This window comes from Lissotriton vulgaris, chromosome 3_1 (assembly GCF_964263255.1).
Source record: "Lissotriton vulgaris chromosome 3_1, aLisVul1.2, whole genome shotgun sequence".
NCBI classification, from domain to species: Eukaryota; Metazoa; Chordata; class Amphibia; order Caudata; family Salamandridae; genus Lissotriton; species Lissotriton vulgaris.
In genome coordinates this window covers 1,239,868,949-1,239,894,875 of record NC_141689.1, presented here as the reverse complement: position 1 = coordinate 1,239,894,875, position 25,927 = coordinate 1,239,868,949, and the positions used below count along the sequence as shown (strand labels likewise).

General features: G+C 47.0%; 1 protein-coding gene across 2 annotated transcripts in view; it reads left to right on the top strand.

The window, feature by feature from the left end:
- The window catches only part of LOC147727719 (uncharacterized), a 154,603-nt gene that overhangs the window by 41,683 nt on the left and 86,993 nt on the right, over positions 1-25,927 (top strand). For both annotated transcript variants that reach the window (XM_086961712.1, XM_086961711.1), the window contains exon 3: positions 14,947-15,057. In XM_086961712.1, coding sequence (XP_086817838.1) covers positions 14,947-15,057 — 111 coding nt within the window. The remainder of the gene's footprint in view (positions 1-14,946; positions 15,058-25,927) is intronic.

The window sequence follows — 25,927 nt, the reverse complement described above, 5'->3', positions numbered from 1 at the left end:
GGTAAAAAGTATTTATTTTTTAAAGGTGTAATATACGAGGGGACGTATTATATAAAGTGCTAGCGTTATTTTCAAGGGTGCGTTACCTGATTTGTCTGGGGGTGTGCCCCATGCAAATGAGTAAATCCCATTTTCCTCTGCGCCAGCGCCCTATTACAGACGCAGAGGCAAAGAAACCCTCAGGAGGTGTACTGACAGTGTGCCACCTTTTAGGTGGTACACTGTCAGTGAGCCCCCTGATGGCAATCCTCGAACGGGGAAAGAGGGTCCAGGAGACATCTCTAATCCTCTCCAAAAGTGCAGGCTGGTTTCCGCCTGCACTGTGAAAACACGGAGCGGCTGTAAAGCAGCGGCTCAGTTTTTCACCGAATGCGTTGCCCTGGGGGCAGCACGAGTTCACGGCTGATCTGGGGGCAGCACATTCATTGTAATAGAGCGCATTTTGATTGTTTACGCTGGCGCACCTTTTTAAAGGTCCGTCCAGCGCAAACAATGAAAAAGCGCTTTATGTATAATGTGGCCCATGGTCCCCATAACAAGCAGCCACCAATACTACAATATTTAGATAAAATGTTTGGGCATTTTGTGTTAAAAAGCAAGACATGTCAGTATATATCATATGATATGGTTTTAAATGCCTTTTTGAGGACACTATTGCCCTGCCCAGTGTGATTGAAGAGAGTCGTTTGCCCCTTAGAATTTCTGTCCCATATTCTAATAAAATAACAACAAAGAGAGAGTGAGGAAAACATGGGGAACGTCTTTCTCCCTAGATTTAATCAGTAAACAATGTGGACTGACCCTTTAGGGGATCCAACTGCTAGGATGACGCATTGTCATACACTGGAATGGGAAAAACCATTAGGGCTTTTTGAAGAACCCCCACACACCAACCTAGTTGGTGGCATGCTTCATCATCGGGTTCCAAGCCGGGCTGCTGAGTGCAACCCAGCTGTGCTGCAACGCCTGAATTACAGCAGAGCGGGTTTTTGTTTTTTGGATTCCGGAGGGAGTGCTCAGGGTGTGGTTTTAAAAGTACCTCTGAGATTCTCACTAGTTACCTTTTATTCTTGAGTTCTAGGGCACGGTTAAAAACCCAGGGGATATTTGTGAAGATATGATTGATCTTCTTTATCCCCCTTACATGGTCAACATGTTTCAGCCTCGACATGAGTTGCTGAGGCTTTCTTCAGGACCAAAGAAGGTGAATAAGTGAGTGTAATGCATCACACGCGCAAAGGCGTGCTGTGGTGCAGTGATGTTACCGTACTTACGCTATCTTATTCGGGAGGGGGGGATGGGAGGGGGGGGACAGTGTAGAGATGGTGCTGGTATTAAGTGACTTTTCGTGCCATGCCTTCGTTTTTTAATATAGGTGTTGCAGTGGAATTCAGGTCATTTCTGAATAATTGACACTCTCATGCTTTGTCTAAGCTCTCTAGTACTGTCTTTCTAATTAATTATTGAACTCCTACCTGTGCTCATTGACCAGGTGTCATTAGAAGGCCTGTGTCGTTCATTCCACTAGGTACGGTTTATTTTAGCTGCCTCAGAATTACAACGGAACAGTGCATTATAGATTGATTAATAAATTATTGTAGTATTAGTAACTTTTATAGTGCCACATCTAGGCATCCTCTGAGGGAAGAGCCTTTAGGTTTAAAGTATTTTATTCATGCAGTGACACACCAAAACAGATACACAGCAGTATGGGATCGGCAAATGAAAAAGAGCAGGAATCGGCATGACACAACATTTTAATACAAACGCCCCTCCCCCCCCCCACCCCAACGTTCCATTACCCCACCCAACTCCCCCCCCCCACCCACCCCACCCACTGTCCAGTGCGCTACCAACAAGCAATCTATACCCAAAAGCTCTAAGTGATTGGGGAAGAGGGCTTCACCCTACTCAGTGATCCGACGCCAGCGGGCTCGTGAGCCGCAGGAGGCGTAGGTAACTCGGACAAGTGAGCTCCCTGAACTCTGTGAGCAGCAGAGAGTGAAATGGTTGCCATAATTCATTAAATTGCGTTACATCCCCAGCCACCACTAGAGACAGTTTCTCCATACCCAGCACGTGCCACAGTCTGTGGAGCCAGCCCGTGACCGTGGGCGTCGTGTCTGTGCGCCAGTATATCAAGATATTCTGTACAGAGGAGCCAAGGGCGATGGCGATCTGCCTACCTCTTCTAGATCTGAGGGGATACATTGGATCATTCGGGAGTCCCAGCAGGGTATACGCCGGGAAGCGCGGGAGCTCTATGCCAAAATGCGAATCAATTTCGTCCAGTACTTCCTTCCAGTAACTAGTTAAAAGAGGACAATCCCATAGAATGTGCGTGAGTGTACCCCGGTGTCCGCACCCCCGCCAGCATGTATCGGTCTTACTATGGTCGAACTCGTGGATCCGCTCAGGCGTATAGTACCAGTAAGTGGACACTTTGGTGAAGGTATCAGTGAGGCCCATGTGATATGCAGAATGGCGTGCCCTATAAGATATGTGGTCCCATTCCTTGGGGCTCAATGTCCTCCCAAGCTCCCGTTCCCATCTAGCCCTCCCGGGATTATGAAAGTGTGTTGAGGGTAATTGTAAGAACTTATACAAGTCCGAGATTAGTTTCGAGTCCGATGTACGGGACAATATCCATCTCTCGCACGGCAAAAGCATCCTACCCGCTACATCCCTCACCTGAGACTGAAGAGCCCAGTGTCGGGCCTGCATATAACGGTGTCTCTCCGTTTCGGGGAAGGAGAATTCCTGTCGGAATTGTGTGAACGGGATGACCCCCTCGGGGCCATACAGGTGACACAGTGCCCTGCACCCTGCCTGCCGCCAATGTGTGAAGGCTCCTTTCTCCATTCCGGGAGTGAAGGCAGGGTTATCCACCAGCGGCGAGAGCGGCGAAGGGAATGTAGTGAGGTCATACTGGAGGTAAGTCGCGTCCCAAACCCGCAAAGGCACCCTAGTAATAAAAGAGGCGTAGAGATTCTTAGGCCGATGGGTCCGGTGTAAGAACAGTATCTCCTGCAGAGGCCGCCCCGCCACCGCCTGGTCCTGGAAAAGCCAGTGCTTATCTGACTCCTACCTGCACCATTCGACCAAATACCTCAATTGCGCCGCTTGAAAGTATTTACGGAAGTCCGGAATGCCTAGACCTCCAGCCTCAGGAGACAAGAGGGAGAGAGTCCTGCGTAACCTAGGCTTTTTCCCCTGCCAGATGAAACGGGCCACATCCGACTGCAACTGCTGTATCCAACCCATCGATGGTTGAAGCGGCAGGGCCCTGAATAAGTAGAGCACCTGCGGCAAAATCGTCATCTTGACGGCAGCAATCCTACCCAACCAGGAGAGGATGCCGCGGTTCCATCGGCCTAGTTCGTGCTTGATCTTGACTCCCAGGGCTAGGTAGTTAGCCGAGACCATGGCTGGTAGCGTGGGGGCTATCTGAATCCCTAAATATGGTATCGCCTCTGAGGACCAAAGTAACGGAAATCTGTTCTGCAGATACGCTTTGGTGTCAGGCGCCAGGGAGATGTCCAAGGCTACTGACTTCCCCATATTTACCTTAAAGCCCGAGACCGCGCCGAACGCCGCCAGTTCTTCCATACAGGCCGGTAGAGCTACCCGGGGTGCGGCTAACGTAAAGATGACATCATCAGCGTAAAGACTAATTGTATGAGTAAATCCACCCATCTTAATCCCCTCCACCGCTGGTCGTGTCCGCACCCTTTGAGCGAACGGTTCCATGTATAGCGCGAAGAGCAAGGCGAGAGTGGGCAGCCTTGCCTGGTACCTCTCTCAATGGTGAAGGCTGCGGAGGTGTGGCCGTTCACTCGGACCACTGCTGAAGGTTCCTTATAGCAGTTGAAAATCATAGTGCAAAACTTTTCCCCAATACCCGCTTTCACCAGTACCTGCTCCAAGAAGGGCCAATGCACGCGGTCAAATGCCTTCTCTGCGTCAACCGCGAGCATCATCCTCTCACCCGGAATCCGGGAAGCCTTTTCCAGCAAATGGACTACCCGCTTTGTATTATCTACCGTCTGCCGCCCCGGAACAAACCCCGCCTGATCTGGATCGATAAGACCGGGCAGGTAAGGCGCAAGACGATTGGCTAAGATCCCAGTATAGAGTTTCAAATCGACATTCAAGAGGGATATCGGTCTATAGGACCCACAGTATTTAGGATCTTTCCCTGGGGTGGGGATGACCGTGATAGAGGCCCTCAGGCTGTCTGGCGGGATGGCTCCAGGTTCCGCGAAAGAGTTGAAAAGGCGGGTGAGGACTGGGGCCAACGATCCGCAGAATGTCTTATAAAAGAGGGCAGAGTAGCCATCCGGGCCCGGTGCTTTGCCGTGTTTGAGTCTGGCAATGGCCGACACCACTTCCTCTATGCTAATGTCCCTGTTCAGGTGGTCCGCCTGCAAAGGCTCCAAAGAGGGCAGGGTGACGGAGTCCAAATAGGAGGCCATAGCTGGCACATCTGACGGATCACCGGCGTATAGGTTGCCATAGAACCCTCGGAAAACGGCTGAGATACGAGCGTCGTCCGTTACTGCAGTGCCCGCGGGGTCAGAGAGTTCTTTCACTAACTGACTCTGCCTAGTGGCCCGGAGTCTATTGGCCAAAAGTTTGCTGCAGCGATTCCCCCCCGGTATAAAAGGCATGGCGCAGGCGGAGGGCCGCGTAATCCGCTCGGTCCACATCCAAGGCGGCAAGAAGTTTCCTTGCTTCCGCCAAATCCTTGGCGCCCCAGTCCTACGGTGGATCAACTCCAACTCCCGGACTCTGTCAGTGAGCTCATCCCTCTTTATCTTGCGCTCCTTGTTTTCGGCCGCGGAAATCGATAGGAACTCCCCCCTGAGGACAGCCTTCAGAGCCGCCCATTGTGTGGCCCGGGTGGTATCAGTGTTATCATTGTGAGCCAAATATTCACGGAGCACCTGCTCAATACAGTCCGTTACCGTTTTCCTATGCAGCAAAGTATCCCGGAGGCGCCAAGTCCTCGCCGGGGATGCAGAGGGCGGCATGCAGAAAGAAGCCTCGACCGGAGCGTGATCCGACAAGGAAATTACCCCCAAGTCCACTGTGGACGCCAGAGCCTGCACTGGGGAGGTGACCAGAAGATGATCAAGCCTCGCATAGGTCTTATGCACGTGAGAATAGTACGAGTATTCCCTATCTACGGGATGCGTGTGACGCCAAAGGTCCAGGAGGTCCACCTCCGCCAGCCTAGCTTTACAACCCGCCGAAAATTCCCCAACCTGCGGGGAGCGCTGCGCTGATCTATCTACAACCGAATCAAAGACCATGTTAAGATCGCCCCCGAGGATAATATGCCTATCCGGCGAGGCAGTGATCTCTTCTATCGCAGACTGTAAGAACTGCTCCTGTTTATCGTTCGGGCTATAAAGGGAACCTACCGTGAATGTAATTCCCCCCACCTTGAACCTATGTGCCAGTAATCTCCCTTTTATTTCTGCAAATTTGTGAATGTGTTCACCTCTGAAGTGTCGCCCACCCCAGAATCGCCACCCCAGCCATCTTGGTGGTACCAGAGGAAAAAAATTGCATCGGGAATTTACAAGAGCATAACCTATGTGTGTCTTGTGGTAACAAGTGTGTTTCCTGAAGGAGGCATATGTCCGCCTGGGCGTTTTCTAACAGGGACAGCACCTCCCGCCGCTTAACGGGATTGTTCAGGCCCCGAACATTAAGGGTCACAACTTTAAAAGTGTGAGGAGGCATAATGGTAAATGTAGGTAAAGGCGGTAGCGTCCTGCGTGGTGGCCATAGTGGGCGAGTGTACCCCCCACACCCCAAACAACAAAACAATCTGCCAAAAGCCATAAGCGAAGCCAGTCCCCCTTGTGCCGCGCAACCTAGCATCCGCCAGGAGCCCTAATGTAACCTTGCCTCCCTCCCCACACCAACCATCCCCCCACTCCACCGCCACTCTCGCCTCCCCTCCTCCGCTGAGCAAGAGAAGGTGGAGAAAGACAAACAAAGCAATAAATCCTAGCACAGCGCACTGGACAACTCCTACCCCCACTCCCAACTCCCACAACCCCTCCCGGTTGCCCAACACCCCAACACAACCCCCCTCACTCCCAGAACTCTGTCCCCGTCCCCCCAAAAATGGAGTCGAAGGAACCATTGTCCAAGCCCAGCCCAAACAGGCAAGTCTATGGAAAGTCTCAAAAGTGGATGTCCAGCCACCACACAACCCCTGCTCCCCCTCCCCACCCCCCCTAGGCCCCCAAACCTGCAGCTCAAAAAGAAGCAATGACAATCTCCCGCCGGAGAACTTCTGGGCTGTTAAAGCGACCTCTCCAGTCGCCGTCTCTCTGGCGACGTCTCTCACAGCATTGTCCATTTCCGCCCGGATAGTAGGTGAGTCAGGTCTCACCGAAGAGGTCGAGTTTCTGCGGCCAGGGACCAATTGCCAGCCATCCCTGGTGATCCGTCGGCGATGCGGCGTGGGAGCATCTTCGTCGGTCGCCGTAATCCCCAGTACAACACAGGTGTCCTGGAGGGAGCGCAGCTGATGCAGTGTTCCGTTCCAGCGGAAGATAATACGAAAAGGGTGACCCCAAGAATATTGAGTACCATGTTCCCGCAAGAAGTCAGTCACAATTTTAAAGGACTTCCGTTTCTGTAGGGTGACCACTGAGAGATCTTGATAGAGGGCCACCCTATGACCTCTGAACTCCAAAGAAGGCTTGGTACGAGCCACTCGTAGGATTCTCTCCTTCAGGGGAAAGTCCGGCAGGTAGGCTAGAAGGTCGGGGGGGGGGGAGCCGGGGCTCTGCGTCGTGGGCCCACCCTGTGCGCCCTGTCGATCCTGAGAGGAAAATCGGTCGGTTCATCTAGGATATACCTGAACAGGTCCTGCAGGTAGCCCGCCGTGTCCTCCCCCTCCTCTCCGAGAGGAACACCCCGGACCCTGATGTTGTTCCTCCGGGAACGGTTCTCAAGGTCCTCCACGTGAGATTGGAGATCAATTTGTTGGTCCCGAAGTCTGATCACTTCTTGCTGGAGCTGCGTGAGTTCTTCATCTCGGGCGTGGCCCGCCTCCTCCACAGATGAGACCCTCTCTTCCAGGCCATCGACCTCTCTCCGGACCTCTCTCACCTCCCCCGCTACTTCCTGCTTGAGTGTCTGGAAGTCCTCTTGTAAGGAGCTGAAAAGCGACTCAAGGAATGACCTGGTGACCGGCGGCTCCCCTCCGCTCGCCCCCTGTGAGCTGCTTGACTCACCCGGAGAACTTGGACCGCGGTCCTGCCGTGCGGCGCTCCTATTCAGCATTTCCGGTAGGGTACGGTCCCCCTTCTTGCTCCCTCTTTGGCCGGCCATGTTGGGCAGTGGGTGAGGTCTCAGTCACCACCAGTGCCAGCAGCGTGCGCTCCGTCTCCGAGCCGCCAGGTGGTCGGTCAGCCCCAGTGGTCCGAGCCCGCTGTACGTTCACTCTGCCTGTTGCAAGATCCAAGCGACTGCAGAGGTCCAGTCACGTGTGCCAGTCCAGGCCTTCACACAATAGGGGCAAGTCCAAACTCCCGTGGCGAGGCCCCCTTGTTCTCAAAACGCCTAGCTGCTCCCAACCCCCGCCAGGTCCTGTTAGGACCGAGAGCCAAACCCTATAAGGCACGGCCAGCCAAGTAACCGGGGAAGACAGAGCACGCCACGCAGTCCTCGACAGACCAGGTGTGTAACCCCAGTCGTTTGGTCCCACGGGGTATCCCCCTTTGTTCTCAGTTCTTGTCGAAGGGGGATTAGCAGAGGCCAACTTCACCGCCGCCGCCAGGCACCGCTGAAAATCAATCGCACTGTGTCCACCAACTGCGACCGCTATGCCCCGCTTAGCCCTCCGCCTGCTGATCACCCGGCCTTTTGCCACTCAATCAACGTTGCCCCTCACCGTTTCACAGCATAAGGTCAGGGGGGCGGGATCTTGCGTCTCCGCTGCGGTGGCACCCCTCAGCCAACTTGCTCATGAGTTACCAGCCTCACTGGTCATCGGGGAGCACGCCGGCCCCCGACCATCTCCAACTCTTGACTTCACAGGGCCAAAATGTCCGCCAATAACTCCCGCACTCCAGGCCCCCAGCAACACCAGTCTAGGCGGGGGTTCTGGTCTCTGGGTAGCACCTCTGGACAAGAACAGGCCGGCGCAAACACCCAGCGCAGGCAGGCTCCGGGCTCTCCCCACTCGGCCCCCAACCTGGAGGCCCGTGAATCAACAGGGCCGGCCGTAGCAATGGCGCCCTCGTGTACTGCCAGGCTCGGGCACATCCGCCACGCTGGGGACTCGCTCTCAGCTTTGAGGTCCGAGGAGGTGGGGCGGCCCGCTCTCTGCAGCAGTCCAGGCAAGCCCCTGGGTCCCCGCCGCGCCACCACAGTCCCACCTGAGTCCGCGGCTCAGCCTTCTTCTGCGGCGAGGTCCCGGCACCCCCGCTGCTCCGCGTGTTCCGGAGTCTCGCCGCCGTCCGCTATACTTCGCTGCAGTAGCGGCGGCCGATCAGAGCCCTCTCTCTTCTTCCGCGGCTCCCGCGGCCTCCACACCGCGCCCCGGGCTAAAGTAGCGGCAGTGGGCGGGCCGAGCAGCACTTCCGGTCGGGGTCGCAGCTCACTCGGCTCCCGGTCCAGCCTCCAGGGACCGCCACAAATGCCCCCCGGCACTCTGACAGCCCATCAAACGGGGTCCACAGGTTTCCCACCTCCGCCGCCTATGGCTAGCAGCGGTGGGGGGAGATCGGCAGTGCAGAAGCAGTTTAAGGGCCCGGGCCGGAGGAGGTCGCCGAAGTTGCGTCCACCTACTCCGCCATCTTGGCCACGCCCCCGGGAAGAGCCTTTAAGGTTAAGGTCGGAATATATGTAGGATAGCAAATTTGTTTTGGTTTTGTTAGTGAAACGTGCTGCGTTAAGAAATCGCTCTGCTGTTACCCGCACCAACATGCATGGGATACAATTATCAAGCGGACCCCACTCTCTACACCCGCGCTATAATCGAAGACAGCAGGAGACATTTTGCTTATTTTACACCATTTCGACCGATTACTTTTAAATACTTTGAATACTGCAAGCGCATTAATTTGTTAGTACTGACTGCACTTACATTTTCAAAAAATAATAATAATCCGATTTTACTGAAATAAAAAAATCTTTTACATCCATAGACTGTAAAGTTGCATCACCTGAGCGAGTCAATGGGAAATTATACATTGACACTGCAACAGCAGGTAGCTGCAGAAACATTCAGGTTTAAAAAAAAATAGCTGTGGAAAACAACAATGACTCCTATATAGTGCGTAAACTCCATGAGGCATACACCCAGACTGTAATAGCAAATGTTACTGACGCCTCTGGCATGCCATGCACCCCTCTTGCACTGCATAGTTTTCGGTTACTGTGGGATTGAACCTTAACCAGCCCTGCCAGATTCCCTCAGACCCTTTGTTCCACCATTTGTTAGCTGTAATTACTCGTCCAGTCCAGAGTCCAAACTTTAGCTGGACGATACCCGACCCCCCCTTCCCCACACCATCCCCATCCATGTTACCCCTGTCTGTGGCCCTCCCGATAAATCACCCTCAAAGGCTGAGGCCCTCCACCGGTTTGTCTTCAGGAAGCAGTGACCAGCCCAACGGGTTACAAATTGTGATTTATATATTTTTGGTCACCATTTGTCTTTTGCTGAGTCTCCCTCCCCATCCTAAAATTAGTAGATTGTGCTCCAATTTGTTATTTGTATATTAGTTTGCTGCTGCCTTTTCTTCTTTAACTCCGCTTTTTTTCCAATTTCCTTTCAGTGCCCCGGTACACTGCAGGGTACTGCCTGGCACAGGCTGGGGCATCCGAGGGGGAAGGGCCCTTTTCATTGCTCAGTAATTGTAAAGCAGGAAATATTAGGGAGACACCGATAAAAAAAAAAATAGATTCTTTTTTTTTTTAAAACAAACTTTATTGAAAGATTGCACTGGTTCTGCAGAGCTCTGCACACCAGAGGTATCTGCAGGACAAATGTACCACATCAAATGAAATGCAAGCAACTTTTCCTTTTCTTTGATAAAGAAGCATAAACAAAGCAATACTAAGCACCCACCCCCCCTCCCTCCAACTCCCCCCTCCCGGATCCCACCCACCCGAGTCGCACCAAGTCCGTCACGCGTCTCCTTCATATCAAACATCAAAATGGCTACATGCATGTCACCTCTACCATGGCCCTTTCATGCCACTTCTGGAAGATCTTCCCAGTCCACCGGCGTCTCAAACCACAGGCCCCTAAAGTCAGCCCAACGTTTTCAAATTCTATAGTGTTTTCTTGGGCATCCCCGGGCTACAAAAATCGGCTGCTCCATCCCCATACAGAAGTCCAGCCCTCTCTTCCACTCCACCACTTAAGGAACTTGCGGATCCTTCCACGCTCTAGCCACGTCTCTTTTGGCCAGAGTGAGGTCCAGCAGCAGTAGGTGTTTCATGTAGACATTCCCGCCCACCCCATCCATCACGTGCAATAAGCCCAACTGCGGTGTACGGGGGAGCTCCCACCCCAGAACCTCAGACAAGCAATCCAACACCCCCTTCCAGAACCGATCTAGTGAGCCGCATCCCCAGACTGTGTGTATAAACATCCCCACTTCCTGGGCACATCTGAGACAGTCCGGAGATGCAACTAGCCCTGCCCGCCATAACCGCTCCCTAGTGAAATACACTCTGAAATAAGTAGATTCTGATCCCAAATGGTGGGGCGAGAAAGCTTCCTTTAAGCGCAGGTTGGAAGCCACAAGGGGATTTATTCTGTGCCTGCACTCTATTGTCAATACAAAAAGCTGCCCATACATATAAAGATATATGTCGGACAAACAAACTTATCAGCTATGCAAATATGTATTCACATCGCGTATTATGTTTTCGGTTATGGATTAAATCAAATAACAAAATGTTCTGCAAATAACATCCGCCAGTAGCTGGTTCTATGATTGCTCATTATGCTTATTGCCATTTGTTTTCCATACCTGCCTTCATATTCTCCTGATTCAATCATCATCATCCTCTTATTCAATCTATATGCAGCTACTTAAAAATATAAAACCGATATAAAACTATTTTTTCACCCACTGAAGAGATCTGTGTGCACTAGCCACAGCTCCTCATCCTTCAAAGGTCGATACATTATGTGGCATTAAATTGTGCCTAAAATGTAATGCTGTTCTCACAAAAATGGAGAGCGAGAGGCTATGAGACTAGAATGGTTTGGTGATGGTTTAGGCTGTCACAAAAATTAGGCATAGTATTGTTTATAGTGCCTTTGCACAGTGTGCCAAGCATGTATGAATATGAAGAATATATAACTATATCTGTATTACAACAAAGGTTTTCTGGTATATTTTAGCCCTGAGAAAGTCACAAGGGGTGATTCCCCCGCTGCGACGTAAAGCTTTGGCGTATGGCTAAAAAGAATTAAAGAATACGTCGTAGGAGAAAACGGAATCCCAGCATTTTTAATTGCAATGAAATAATTGTCTAATATAGCTTTGAATGCATTGTTGTGTGCCTTGAACTTAGTAAAAATATTGTTTCAATCATTCTGATTGATAAACGTGGGGGTGGGTGATTTCTCCCCCTTTCAAGAGCACCACACTGATTTATTATTTATTGTTTTAAAAACTTAAGTGTATTCCATGTATAGCACCTGAGACTCCTACACCCACATCAGTAGAAGACTATGAGACCAGTTTCATTCTCCCAAAAATCACTAGTCACAACACGAGTAACTGGAATAGGTAGAGAAAGAAAAGTATGGATCCTATTCTAGGCAGAATATTCTTCCTTGTACCACTTAGGTATCCAGATATATTGGCGTAGACGCCTCACTCACTTTATCGTGACATGCTTCATCATCAGCGCCACTCCACACCCTTGTAGGATAATATCACCAGGGCAGACCCAACCATTAAGGAATGAGAGTTCTTAGATTAAATCTGGCTGGTTAAGCAAGGAACCAGAAGAGAATTAGAAGGTTACAAATACCTACAGGTGTACCCAAAGGGTTCCTTTATTCATAGGTTACCTGGAGTATGAATAAAAGGTTTCTTAGGGTTTTGTATTGATAATGATTCAATTAAACCTACTGTATGAATGCCAACCTGTATCGGCCCGTGCTAAGAGCCTGTTTGGGTCTGGGGCAGTGGTTGAAGTGGGCAGGATCGGCAGGGACGGCATGCCCCTACTTCTTTAATTTCATAGATTCCGTTCCCCTACTTTCTTATTTTAAACATGCGTCCGGGACGGCAGAAATCGACAAGACCGATAGTTAAGGCTCAGCCTTTGGGGACGGGCGGAATGTGCAGAGAAGGAAAATGACTGTCTTTTCCTTCATGCCCAGAGAAGACAAGGACAGTGTCCAGTTATCCTGGCGCTGGCAGCTGCCCACCCCCTCTGTTTGTTCCCCCTCTTCCCTCTCTTTCTGTCTTGCTCCTCCTCATTTTGTGAAAACCGGGGCTTAAAGAAACAGGCATTACCCTCTCTTTCCTCCTTTCGTTTATTTGCTCCCCAGTGAAATGGACCCAAAAAAGAAAAACACTTTTGCTTGAAACCATGTCTTTTTCTGAAATTTTTCAGTTTGCAAGTCCAGCCTTGGGGTGGAGAGAAATAAAACATTCAAAATATGAAAAATAACTAACTAACTAAAGCAGAACAGTGTGGTTGCAAGGTGGCCAGATTGATTTATTCGCACCTAAACACATTAGCGCCATTTTACAATGTTTGCCAGTGAAGCACTACGTTTGTTTTCTCGTCTCTCTTTGAACAACATTGCTTTCCCTGGGTGGGAAAGTGCAGTATTCCTGGAGGTACCGAAATACCTGCTTGATGTGTGAATTAGAAATCAAAATGTGTACAGCGGCTGTGTGTTCACAAATGTGGTATTTTCAAACCATACAGCTTACATTTGGGATATAACCAATGGGCATTGAAATGGGTCCCTTCTGGGCCCTGAATCCCTAAGAGTGTTTGCTTTGTCTAGGATATTGTTAATTTTTTTAGGCAGCATATTACTCTTCTCTCTTGCGTAATTTGAATGGAGTCACATCCAGGTGTTTATAACTGGTCAGTGCAGTGCAAGTTTCTCTCAGTGGGGCAGTATGGTGTTCAGTGGATGAGAGGATGTGGCCCTATGGTCCGAGCTGCTGATTTTGGAACTGGGGAACCAAGATTAGCCTTCATGTCCAGTCCACCAGACCACTCCCCCCTGAGGAGCACATTCCCATGCTAGACCATAGAAGGCCTGTAAGAGCTTAAAAGCCCTGGTTGTTTTAGCACCAGCAGGTGGGCCCTAGCCGTGGCAAGTGTGGGATAACCTTGAAGCCCTGTCTGCTACAATTCATTCTGAATTTCACCTCCAGTCTTGCAGGCAGGCCTATGAAACAGCACACCATAGAGTGACAGTGACTCTGTCACTGAGGTCGCAGGACCCTTGAGCAGGGGGCTCTAGGGCAGTGCGACTGCACCGGGCACTGACTTCAGGTGGGGGCGTCATGTTTGCAAGTATAATATGGTTTTAAAAGCACTTGCTGCCTCCTTCCTGGCCTCCAACAATTTTCAGCAGGAATAAAAATGTCAGGATAACTCCTGTGATTAATTTTCTTATTAGAGAGAGATGGTGTTTTGTCTAGCGGAAGTTTAGACACATGGAAAGGAAGCACAGAGGGTTAATGTGCCTGCTGCTAAGAACATGTTCCATGCAGATCACAAAGTACACATAATGTAAATGGATCAGTGGGTTACTGCTTTTGCAAGAGAGAGACAGTATTGTTATTGCAGTTAAGAAGTTAAAATGCTAACATAAAATAGTGAGCTATTAACTGTCATGTAAAAGCTGCATGTAAACTGCAAGGTATAAATTAGAGCGTTATGCTTTTCCCCCCAGTCTTTGATTATTCGAATGTTGTAAAAAAGGGTTCATTTGGGTAGAAATCAATTATGATTATTTAAGAGAACCCCCAACCATGATATTACGTTTAAAATTCTGAGTTAGTGCTTCTCCAGACCAATCACTATTAACCTTCACTGCCTACTAGTATGGTTGTCATGGGACTCCTACACCTTGTAGTCCTTTGTCTTATGTAACATTTCTTATACAGTGATTTACACACGTATGATTCATTGTCTCTGTGTAATATGTGTGATGTAAAGTGCTCTGACACCCTTAGTGGTGCTGTAAATTTTCTGATACTTTTATTATTTTGACATTTTTACACATGCTTAACAGTCTCTGCAAAGATTTTTCATTATTAGTACCAGTGGAACATACAACTGCAGCAGTGAGAAAGGTGACCAATCAACATTTTCAAAGGGCCCTCCACTTCACAGCAGCACAAGTCAAATTTTTTAGTAACTTTTGATCCGTTTGAGCCATAAAAAATGAATTAGTTAAAATCGTCAGATTATGCAGCAGATGAGGTATTATGTGATAAATATGGCAGAGCCATAATTATGTGGAAAACAATTTGCAAACTAGGATATTTTGCCATTCATTTTTGAACTGCTCTTGGGAGACATATTGCTTGCGATTCCACTTTTAAGGATATTTGGGACATTCTGTGATTGGTAACGTATCACACTTTGTGAATGTATTTTAATGTCAATAACTCCTATTAAACCTTAAGTAAACACGTGTATCCATTGGTTAAATTAAATAACGTGATAAGCTGTAACCGGTTAGTGAAATGCTAAACAAATACTAAACATTGGGATATTTTGCTCTTTCCGCTACACCTCTGACTTCGCCCACTGACCCAATCCACGGGTTATTCCCTCCCCCTGATTCTCCACCCACAGTTCCCCTACTTTTTCCCCAAGATTTTTCTCTATAATTGTTTTTTTTTTGTGGTCATTATTAAATGAATTGTATTTATTTTATATTTCTCTTTACTTTCAAAACAGGCCCTGTGATTGCCTCCTCTGTGTTTTCACTAAGGAATAAAGAAAAGGAACACCTATTCGCAACGGACCAACAAGACTATAAAAGAGGACAAGAAAACGATCATGCCCTAGGTGAGATACTTCTACTTCGGTAGTGTGGGGCGCGCCATAAAGTGAAGTATTGGGACCTGTATAGCATCAACTCATATTTCCATACACTAATCCAAAAACTTGAAGGTAAAGAAGTTACTTAGATCAAGATGATTTGTGATAGTTCTTTCTGGACCCTGTTGTGTATATGACCAGTGTTACTCTTTGACTTATTTTACACATTCTCGCCACCCTGCTCTTGATTCAAACTAGGAAATACATTTTTGTTTATTTACAAATGCTTTCTTAACAACCTAGTTCTGCACAACCTTAATGAATGCCACTTCTCATTGCATTCATTATATATTTATCCAGATAAAGCACTTCTTTAAAATCATGTAGCGGAATCTATTTGCTACAAACCAATGCTGATCTCATAGCGTGAGGTAAATATGTCCATCTCTGAGGCAAGCGTTTCATGGCTGTTCAGTTCTTTTATTAACATAGTTGGTTTGTGGCACTCAAAAGGAACAACAAATTGTAGAGGACTGGAGTACCAGATCTAATAGACAAGTATATCACTGAATAGTGTATACTGGCATATTATTATAGGATAAGTACTGATATGAAAGAAGGAGAAGCCATTAGTGAGCGGTTACTAGAGCTGTGGACTTTGAAAGATGGAATGACAAGCAAGACTTAATTTATCTTTTGGCTTGCGATGGCAAACCATTCTAGATTATGTATCACTTTCTAAATTATCCGCCTTTCCAACTCTCACAGATCCGCACTACAGTTTTAGTTCCCTCTGGACCCTGGCTCATACATTTAGGGCTCACACCCAAACATCTCAGTCATATAATGCTATAGGTACAATTGGCAATTTGACCATCATCGAATTTTTTAAACGGCAGACAATCCACCATTGGTTTTCTAGCTTTCTAATGAGAGGATCTTGAACAAGTTAATTTTATTTGGTCTATCTATTTCATTTTATAATTCAATCTTATGCCCAAACAGGAACGTTTTTACACCTCTATCTATTTATTTTCCTTACGTGTCAACTGTACAGTTTCCCAAAACTCATTTTTACTTTTTCTTTTTATTGATATTCATGCGGTTTACTTGAAAAAATGTTAATGTGTGGTCAAAAGCTGTGTAAACTCTTACATATTTCAAAAAGAAGATCTTTGTTGCAGCATATAAAACCATAAGGTGGAAAGGAGTGGTGCCAGGCAACAGCCCTGCTTTAAGCTATCAATTGTTATTGCCGTTGAGTACCTTCCTTTCCGTATACTTTGGTACAAGCCCATTTGTTGGAGTGTTGTTTGCTTGTTAAATATATTAAACTCGGGTCACATACGTGGTTATATTGGTTACCCCATAATGTAACAGTACTTACTAAATTGAAAGCGGAGGACAGATGTATATCAAACCTGCGTATAGATTCTGTTTTTCTAGTCCTCTCCATGTAGAGAAAAAACTTCCCAACCCCTTTCCCAGCCTTATCGAGAAGCAGGATTAACATGTAGGAGGACAGTTCATGGTGTAGCCCTTACTTCTAATTAAGTGTAGAGGGTTCTAATGAAGCTTTCAACAATTTAGATGGCTTTATTGTGTAGGGTAACATAGTAAATGATTCCGTTGCAAACTTGACCAGTGACAGCAGACTGCTCACCTTCTATTACTTTGGGAGAGAGGAAACTACACCTCGCAGGCTGATCCTGAGTACTTGTCAGAGTGAAGGAGGAGCCTTGCGAGCGCTACAGAATGCATTCTTCACTCCCACTACGCAGGACAACAGATTGGTTACCTGGAATTCTCACAAAATTATCGATGTATTCATGTCAAAGGAAATGGCAAATTTGGTTGATGTTTTCACTGTAGTTGATTACTTTACTGATCATAACTTACTTTTGGTCTCACTTGCTGTAAAGAATAACATAACAACTCCAACTTAAGAGTTGAATCCATCGACGATAATGGCTTAGGATAAGATGGAATTCTATGAACTCTGGGAACTCTTCGAGAGATCTGATGACGCTTAGTATGAAGGAGATACTTTATTGTTAGGATAACAAGGCAGATCCCAATATCACCGTAATTTCTTCCAACTTAATTTTTCAACCGTGAAAAGGTTATAGACCGCTTTATTCTGGTGAAAACATGTTAAGTCAATTAAATTATTTGATTCTTCTACACTCGGGCACATTGTAACCTAATGCTTGCTTTAAACATAGTTGTAATACAACATAGGTTAGAGCTTGCAGAGCTGTGTATAAAAAAAACTTTGCTGGTGAGGAAAGTAGTCATCCGGGAGGATTTCTGTGACAAACTACAAGCAGCCACCGCAAGTTTCGCAAAGAATAGTGGTGCTTTTTGTTAGGTTTTTAATTCTCTTTTTTCCTATTGAAAGATTTCCTTTTTAGAGGTGCCAGTGCAGGCCAATGTATGTACAACTCACTTTAGTAAAGTATAAAGTATTTAGTCTGTTACTGTGCTATGTTATGTGCTAATCGCTATATTTTCCATTGTATTTACATTATAGAAGGTAATTGGCGCCATTAACAACAGTCCTATGGGTAAGGTCCTTGGCCCGGATGAAGTGCCCATGTGTTTATATAAAATAATCTAGACCTGTGAGCTCTGATCATTACTAATGTTCTTATCCCATCGCAGCCTATCAGAATACCAATTTTTAAGCAAGGTACAAAAGTGACCCAAGCTGTTATCAAGCGATTCTGTTGCTATGCTCTGTTGGGAAAACTGGGTGGCGTTCCAATGGCTAGATTGGTTCAGTGGGCTAGTGAGAACAGCTCTTATTGTTTTTAGTCTAGGTCTGGGTACCATAGAACAGTGTCTTAATTTGCATCTTTTAATCAAGAAATACACTGCTGTTAAAAATATCTCTTCATTTGGCTTTTAAGGATATAAGTTCAGCTTTTTGGCAACTAAGCAGATCAAAGTTGTGGTCAATAATGCTTTCTATGAGGTTTGAGTTCACCATTGTAAACGTCTTGAGACAATTACATGCAAACCTTTCAGATAAGTTTAAGTATGAGGCTGGGATGAATGTATTGGATTTCTTAACTTAAGTAGTGGTTTTCGCCAGGGTTCTATCCTGGCCCCCTTTCTCTTTATTTTGTTTCTTAACCTTTTGGTCAGGATTTGCCACGAGTTGGTTAAATCTGTGCGTTACTTTATGCTTAATATTGTTTATTATTTGACAGATCTATAATGCGCGCATCTACCCCGAGGGGTTTCTCAGCGCAGGATAGAGGCAGAAAAGTGACCCCAGCAGTCAACTAGAAAAGCCAAGTCTTCAGATTTGTACGAAAAGCAAGTAAAGAGTTACAGTTCCTTAGAGTGGCTGGGGAGACTTCCACAACTTAGGACCAAGTTAGGCAAAAGAGCGTCCTTTAATGTGGTTTAGTCAAAACCTGGGTGTAGCGAACAGCGATAGGCTAGAGGATATCAGCAGACGCATAGGCACATAAGGATTTACCAGTACTTGGGTGTATAAGGGCGCTAGGCCATGTTTGGCCTTGAACATATAGCAGAGTGCCTTAAATTTGATGCTTTTTTAATTGATCTTGAGCCAATGCAGTTCCGGAAGCAGAGGAGAGACAGGGGTGTGTTTTGGTAGCCGAAAAAGTAACTGAGCAGCCATATTCTGAACAGTCTGAAGACATCGAATTGAGGTCTTATCCGCACCCAGGTACAGCACCTTGCTATAGTCCAGTCTGGATATAACCAGAGCCTGAATACCAGTTCTCTAAGCCTCTAAGGGACTTACACAAAGGATCTTTTTCAGCCACTTGAGTATTGAAAACAGGCAGTAGTGACCTTAGACACCTGTGGCTTCAAGGAAAGTTTATCATCAATAATAAAACCGAGATTCTTGACCTTAGTAGACGAGATGGGTAGGGTCCCAAGGGTGTCAGGCCAGTGGACAGATCCCCAGAGATCAGGGTTGTTACCCAAGTCCAGGACCTCTGTGTTTTTGCCGTTGAGCTTCAGCTCATTTTTTTCATCCATAAGGAGATATTTGTCAGGCCTAAGGGAAGCAAAAAGGGATCATGATGTTGGGTGGCTGATAACGAAAAAGTATCTGAGTGTCATCCACGTATGAGAAGAGGGTAAGCCCACACTTCTCAGTTACATCTGCTTAAGGACGAGCATAGATGTTATAGAGCAAGGGGCTCAAAATAGATCCCTGAGGGACTCCAGAGGCTAGGGCTAGTGTCTTCGATCTTGCATTGGCCGAAGAGACCTGGAAGGTGCGGTCCTTTAAAAAGGAGATCACCCACTTCAAGGCCAAGCCTTCTATACCAAAGACTCAAGTCTGCCTGTTAGAATAGAACGAGAATCTGTGTCAAATGCAGCGCTCAAGTCAAGCAGAATGAGAGTGGCCGTGCCTCCAGAGTTAAGATGTTGTCTAAGACATTCAGTAACCCCAAGGAGAGCGGACTTGGTGCTGTGCGCTGCCCTGAAACCGGACTGTGAAGGATGGAGAAGCCGATGGGTCTCAATGAATGTGGAAAGTTGTGTGTTAACATGTTTCAACATTTTTGAAACGACGGGAAGGAGGGATATAGGATGGAAACTTCACCAACAGGGAGGGTCTAAGTCAGCTTTTTTTAGGAGGGTTAGAACCAGAGCATGCTTCCAATTCTGGGTACGGTGCCTGCACTCAGAGAGGTATTATGAAGCTTTAGAATGACAGTTAAAACAGAGTCATCTAGAAGTTTGAGTTTATCTGGGTAGGGTGTCGAGTGGAGAGCCAGATGGATTGCAGCGTATTCTTTAGTGATGGAAGAGCCAAAAAGAACATGCCCTAATTTTGGTGTGCTCCTCCAACTTAATGACCGGAAGAGTGAATTCCTCATGACTTCCCACCGGGGCAACCAAATGCGTGTACCTCTCAGTCTTTAAAGCATCTGCTGCTAATTGGTGGTGAATCTTATCCACTTTTTCTAAAAAAAACTGGCTAACTCATCACACTGGTTTTGTGAGAGAGAGGACGTAGGCAGGATGTTACTTGCATCCGATAGTTCTTTCACCACCTTAAAGAGAGTCTTCTGACAGTGTTGAGAGCTGACAATCTTTTCAGTAAAGTCTTTAGCGCGTGCCGATTTACAAAGGGCATGATTTCTTTTCAGCGCCACCACATACTCGGACTTGGCCTCCTCAGCATAAGGTTTCCTCCACTGTCTTTCAAGGATTTTACATTGTTTCTTTTTTAATCTAAGGGTATTAGGAAACCACGGAGTGGGAGGGTGAGTTGGTCCGAGTCAGGTTGAGAGACAAGGGTGGGCTTTGAATTAAGAAGCAGCTCGTTTAACATTGAAATGTTATTTTTAGACCAGTTCCCGTGCTCACTAGGCCACTGGCGTCAAGCTATCCTGGCTGATGACGGCTGATAGCCAGAAACCGGTCCTAGGATGCTTGATTCCGGTCCAGGGAAGACATGGCTTGACAGTTTGGTCTGGACTGTTCCCATGAGGCACAGGGTCAAGACTGATTTGCATATGGCCATGTCTGAACTGGGGTGGCTTGGTGAGAAAAATAACGATGGATTAAACCCAGATGTGAGACTGGGGTTGAATGTTTTGTCATTGTGCAACATTCCGTCCATCATCTTGTGTGTTTTGCTGTTCACCCTATGTGGGAAGGGTATGCCCAGACGTGGGTCCCGTGCTCACTAGGCCACTGGAATCAAGCTATCCTGGCTGATGATGGCTGATAGCCAGAAATCGGTCCTAGGATGCTTGATTCTGGTCCAGGGAAGACCTGGCTTGGCAGTTCGGGCTGGACTGTTCCCATGAGGCACAGCGTTAAGACTGATTTGCATATGGCCATGTCTGAACTGGGGTGGCTTGGTGAGCAAAATAACAATGTATTAAACCCAGATCTGGGGGTCAATGTTTTGCCATTGTGAAACATTCCGTCCATCATCTTGTGTGTTTTGCTAGACCAGTTCCTGGTCTGAGGGGACCCTAGTTCTGAAAGGCACCACAAAGTGATCCGACCAAAGATTTGAAGAGGGTGGGGGGAGTGATTGTCAGGACTTTTAAGTTGGAAAAAATAGGGTCCAAATGGTGCCCTGCGATGGGAGTGGGTTCATAGTTGAGGACTGCTAAATTGAGAATTCCTTGATCATTTATAAAACCTGAGACTGGGTTGTTGTTAGCATCCTCCAGATGGAGATTGTTATCGCCAAACAAAGTGAAGTTGGCTGGCCGCAGGATGTGAGGGGCCATTTAGTCAGGAAGAGCGGAGCACCACTCACTGGGGTACCCAGGAGGATGGTAAATCAGTGCCCCGGAGAATGTAAATTTCAGAATAAAGGAGAAAGTAATAAGCAGAGCTTAACAATTAGGGAGCTGGAGTTCCTCTATTTTGCATTTGAAGACCTTTTTTAAATACGATGGCAATGCCTTCGCCATTTCTATGAGGTCTGTTTAACCCCATAAGAGGGAAATTGGTGGGAAGCGCCGTAATAATATAAGGTAGGGAGCCTTCATCGAACCAGGTTTCTGTAAGGAATACTGCTTCTGGATTGCCGTTGCAAAGAAAGTTCAGTAAGTACAGCTGGTGCTTAGTGAGAGTGACAGTTTAGGCTAAAACAAAGAATAGGGCTTTGGGGGGGCGGCCGACCAGCGGGAGGCCTGCCACCCCCAAGGGGTTTTGGGGCCGGGAGAGGGGGGGGGATAGAGCCAGCACCGTACGTGGGCTGGTTTTGGGCTATTTAGTAGCCTTGGGCTAGTTTTGGCCCCCTTTAAAACCGGACATTTTGTGTTATAGGTCACCATTTTGGTGACTGGTGACACAGCAGCCGGGCGGGGGGTTTGGCAGAGGTATTTATTTTCCCACACTCCCTCCTCCCTGTATTTTTTCGATCAGTTGATGGGGGGGGGGGGGTTGTTTTCAAGTGTGGGGTCTGGAGGGGCGGGGAGAGGGGTGATTGCTTTCCTTGAGGGTGTAAGAGGGGTTTTGTGGTGTGCAGTGGTTTTGGAAGGTGTTTTCTTGGGGGCCGGTGCTTCTGGTTCTTGCTCGATGGTTGTGGGTTTGGTTGTGTCGCTGGAGCAGGTGTGGGGTGATGTTCTGCCTTTGGGGCGGTTCTTCCTAATATATGGGGGAAGTGTAGGTGATCTGTTGTTGGATTATCGGGGGGTAGGTCAAGCATAATAAAGGATTTAGCCAGGTGGAGAGGCAAATTGACGTTTCTGCTAATTGTTTACTGTAATTGGATTGGGGGAACCAGTTACGGGAGGGGGTGGGGGGCTTGTCAGGAAATTGCATATTTAGTGAGGTATAGTTTTGTACGGCGCAGGCCAAGTGTTTGTCATTGTTAGGGTGCACCTGCTTTCAATAAAGCGGCCTTTATCACACCAAATTTTGAGTCTCTGGTCGGTGCTGTTTTCCTCCCCCTCTCCCCCAATTGGCCCCAAAGTGCTGCGCCAGGGAGTGCTCAGCCCGGTGTTTCAAATAGGCCTCACGCTCAACATCTCTAGCCTGGGACTCAGTCAGAGGAGTAGTCGACTGAGCAGCCCTAGGATAGGTGGTTAAGGAGCAAGCAAACTTGCAGGATTCGCATGAGAAAGGTAAAGTGTCTGGGTCGAAGATTAGACAGTGTGTTTTAGGTGTTGGCCTAAAGAATGCAGAAATGTGGGAGTGTAGGATCTAACCTCTGGCCGCAAAAGACCAGGGTTTGTAGCCCCTGGCCCCGGCCGGATGCGGATGGGCTTGCCTTAAGCAGGCCATTGGCGCTTCCGCTGTGCGTGTCTGCTTAGCCATCAATTTAAAGGGTGTTCCTTGGAGCTGCTAGACCGCTCCAGCACCAAAAGTGAGCGTGAACCCAGAAGTGGGTGTAGCTTCATGCACCTCAACCCTTCGCACAAACTGTACTGCAGACGCTGCGGACTAGGGCAAGAGTCTGGGGAGATTCAGGACAAAGCAGCAGATAGGCGAGAGCAATTACGTAAAATATGAGGCAAAGCGGCAAGTGCAAAGGTTAAAAGAAAGGCATAAAAATGATTTTAAAATTAAACACACAATCCAAGAAAGTCAGGTGCGCAAGGATGTAAAGCTGAACAAAACGGAGCAGCGTACCAGCAACTGTCTGTTTTGATGTGTTGAGCAGGAAACGGGCTCAATAAACTGCTTGATTCTTTTGTAGCTTTTATGGACAATCTAGACATTATTACCAAATCAAGGTCATATAAGATTCTAGACAAACCAAAGGTGCTTCTTGGTCTTGATTCACCTTTCTATGGGGAGTAAATTTGACAGTTTTGTTCACTTCTTGAAGAAAGAATATTTATTTGGGAAAGCATTGATTAATAACAGGACTAGTTGCTCCTTGGTTTTCCTTGTGATTTTCTTGTAAATGCTTCTAAACTCACTGGCTGAAGCAGCTAATGATCTAAAGAATATCATAGACCTAAAGAAATGGTTATCTATGTGAGCATACAAATTATGAATGCTTAAAGAGTGAACTAATGTGTACCCAGATCAACAGCTTTATCTTATCGACTTCTGAGAATACAAATTCTTTAGCAATGTATAAAGCTACTAAGCCTTGGGGAATTTAGATGTACTTACATAGAAACATTTGATTGACTGATATGCAATTTTTACAGGAAAAGGTGTTGACCTGGAATGCCTGGTTTGCATGCACTATAAGTTGCCCCAGTTTCCCCGTTTCTGACCACTTTAGTGAGGTATTGCGAGAATTCATGCCAGGTTTCTGTCAGACACTCAGTGATTTCCATAACTGGGGTGTTGCAGGGTCTGCATACTGATTTTGTGATTACGCATAGAGCTATAAACTGCCCTTGATTTGTGGGGTACGTATGAGCACTATCTTTGCTCTGGCACTCACAGCTAGTTCTTACGTGATGTAACCTCCATATCTTCAATGACATAGGATGACTTAGATGTATTCCTCTGCGTCTAAAACAGTGAAAGAGAGAGTGGCCTTACTATAAAGAACAAAGGATCTTAGGTTCAGGGGATGTTTTGTTAAGTGTGCACTTGGGAACCCTACTTCTTTTTTGGTGTTAAGGCTCTTTATCCAAGACTAGCAGCTCGTCTCAACGTTGTCCGGGTATGAATTGCTGCTGGCCAGTAGTATATTGTTTTGTAGGATTTCGTTTTCATAGCATTTCTTATCTGTGACAGGCCTGTGAAACGCTCCAATTCACAGTGCACTGCTGATGCACTTAAGAGTGCGCGTTCAGTAGTGTGTGAACTAGAGTTTCACTACTTTATTATATAGCGCGAACTCGACAACATGGCATGAGCACAATTTACATTACAGAAGAACACATTCATTTGTGGTAGGCACGGGGAGACAAAGCGATTTGCCTGGAATCACAGGAAGTTGAGCTGATGCCGAGATTCGAACGTAGCTCCCCAGCTCTAAAGTTCGCAATTCTAGAACTTGTGGCGGGAGGTGTGTCTAAAAGTGTATGTCGGTGCTGGCCATCAATGAGAGAGACCTGTGCATTTTTCAAATGGGTGGTGAAAAAATATGAGTATGTTGCTGGAGATGTGGGCCGCTGTGCCACCAATGTACTTACCGGGGGAGGATAAACACCCATTATTCCGCAACTTTCTTTCCGCATACCATCACTGCGCATACTTTTATTACGAAAGTACCATGACTCCGCAATGCCATTATAACGCATGGCATTACATTTTGTATTCTTTTACCATGCATACATTTACAACGAAATTCCTTGTAAATGCATGAATAGTAAAAGCATGTTTTTTTTTAATGTTTGGATAAGGTAAGTATAGGTATAGGGGTATATGTTTTGGGGTACTGAGGTATATGTTTTGGGGTGTTTGGGTATTTTAAGGGTTCAGATATAGTTTTGGGTTATGGGGTACAGGGTTATTTTTCGGGTTCAGGGCTAGGTTTGGGTTTTGGGGTACAGGGGTATTTTTAGGGTTCAGGGTAGGTTTTGGTTTTGGAGTACAGGGGTATTTTAAGGGTTCAGGGCTAGGTTTTTGGGTACAGGTGTATTTTAGGGTTCAGGGCTAGGTTTGGGTTTTGGGGTACAGTGGTATTTTTAGGGTTCAGGGCTAGGTTTGGGTTTTGGGGTACAGGGGTATTTTTAGGGTTCAGGGGTAGGTTTGGGTTTTGAGGTACAGGGGTATTTATAGGGTTCAGGGCTAGGTTTGGGTTTTGAGGTACAGGGGTATTTTTAGGGTTTAGGGATTGGTTTGGGTTTTGGGGTACAAGGTATATTTATAGTGTTAAGATGGGTTAGTGTTTAAGGGTGTTGGGGTATTTTAAGGAGTAAGGGTGGGTTATGATTATGGGGTGCAGGGGTATTTAAAGGGAGCAGGGTGGGATTAGCACACGATATGAGACATGGCATGAAGGGTGGAACGTACCACACGCCCCCAGCGTTTGTCACGCCCCCAGCACACGCCCACAGCACAACGCAGACACGCCCACAAGGGACTACTTTGCTGGCACAGTTCTTTTACCTTTTAAATGTATATGGTGGGCGTCTGCATAGCCTATGTCCTTCTGCTGCAACTTCCCTCTCCAACGCTGTATTGGGTGTTGTGATGGTGCTATGGTTCCTGAGATTACCCGCCTCAAAGGTTTGGGCTCTCTCTTTATTATATTAGTATAGATGGAAAAAAATGGGAATCTGCTAGGGCTCACCTATATTGAGAGATCTAACACGGAAAGATATGCCAGGTCTTAATTATGCCTTGGACAATAAGTGACACAAAAAGACAATGGTTCGATCGGGTAGACCAAAGGAGAAAGGATAGGCCAAATAAATTAACCTATCCTGATTCACTTTGAATACCACGCACCTCTTCTAGCTAGAGGATGGGATTAAATCTTCCTTCCTTGACAGGAAAGAGTACACACCACAAT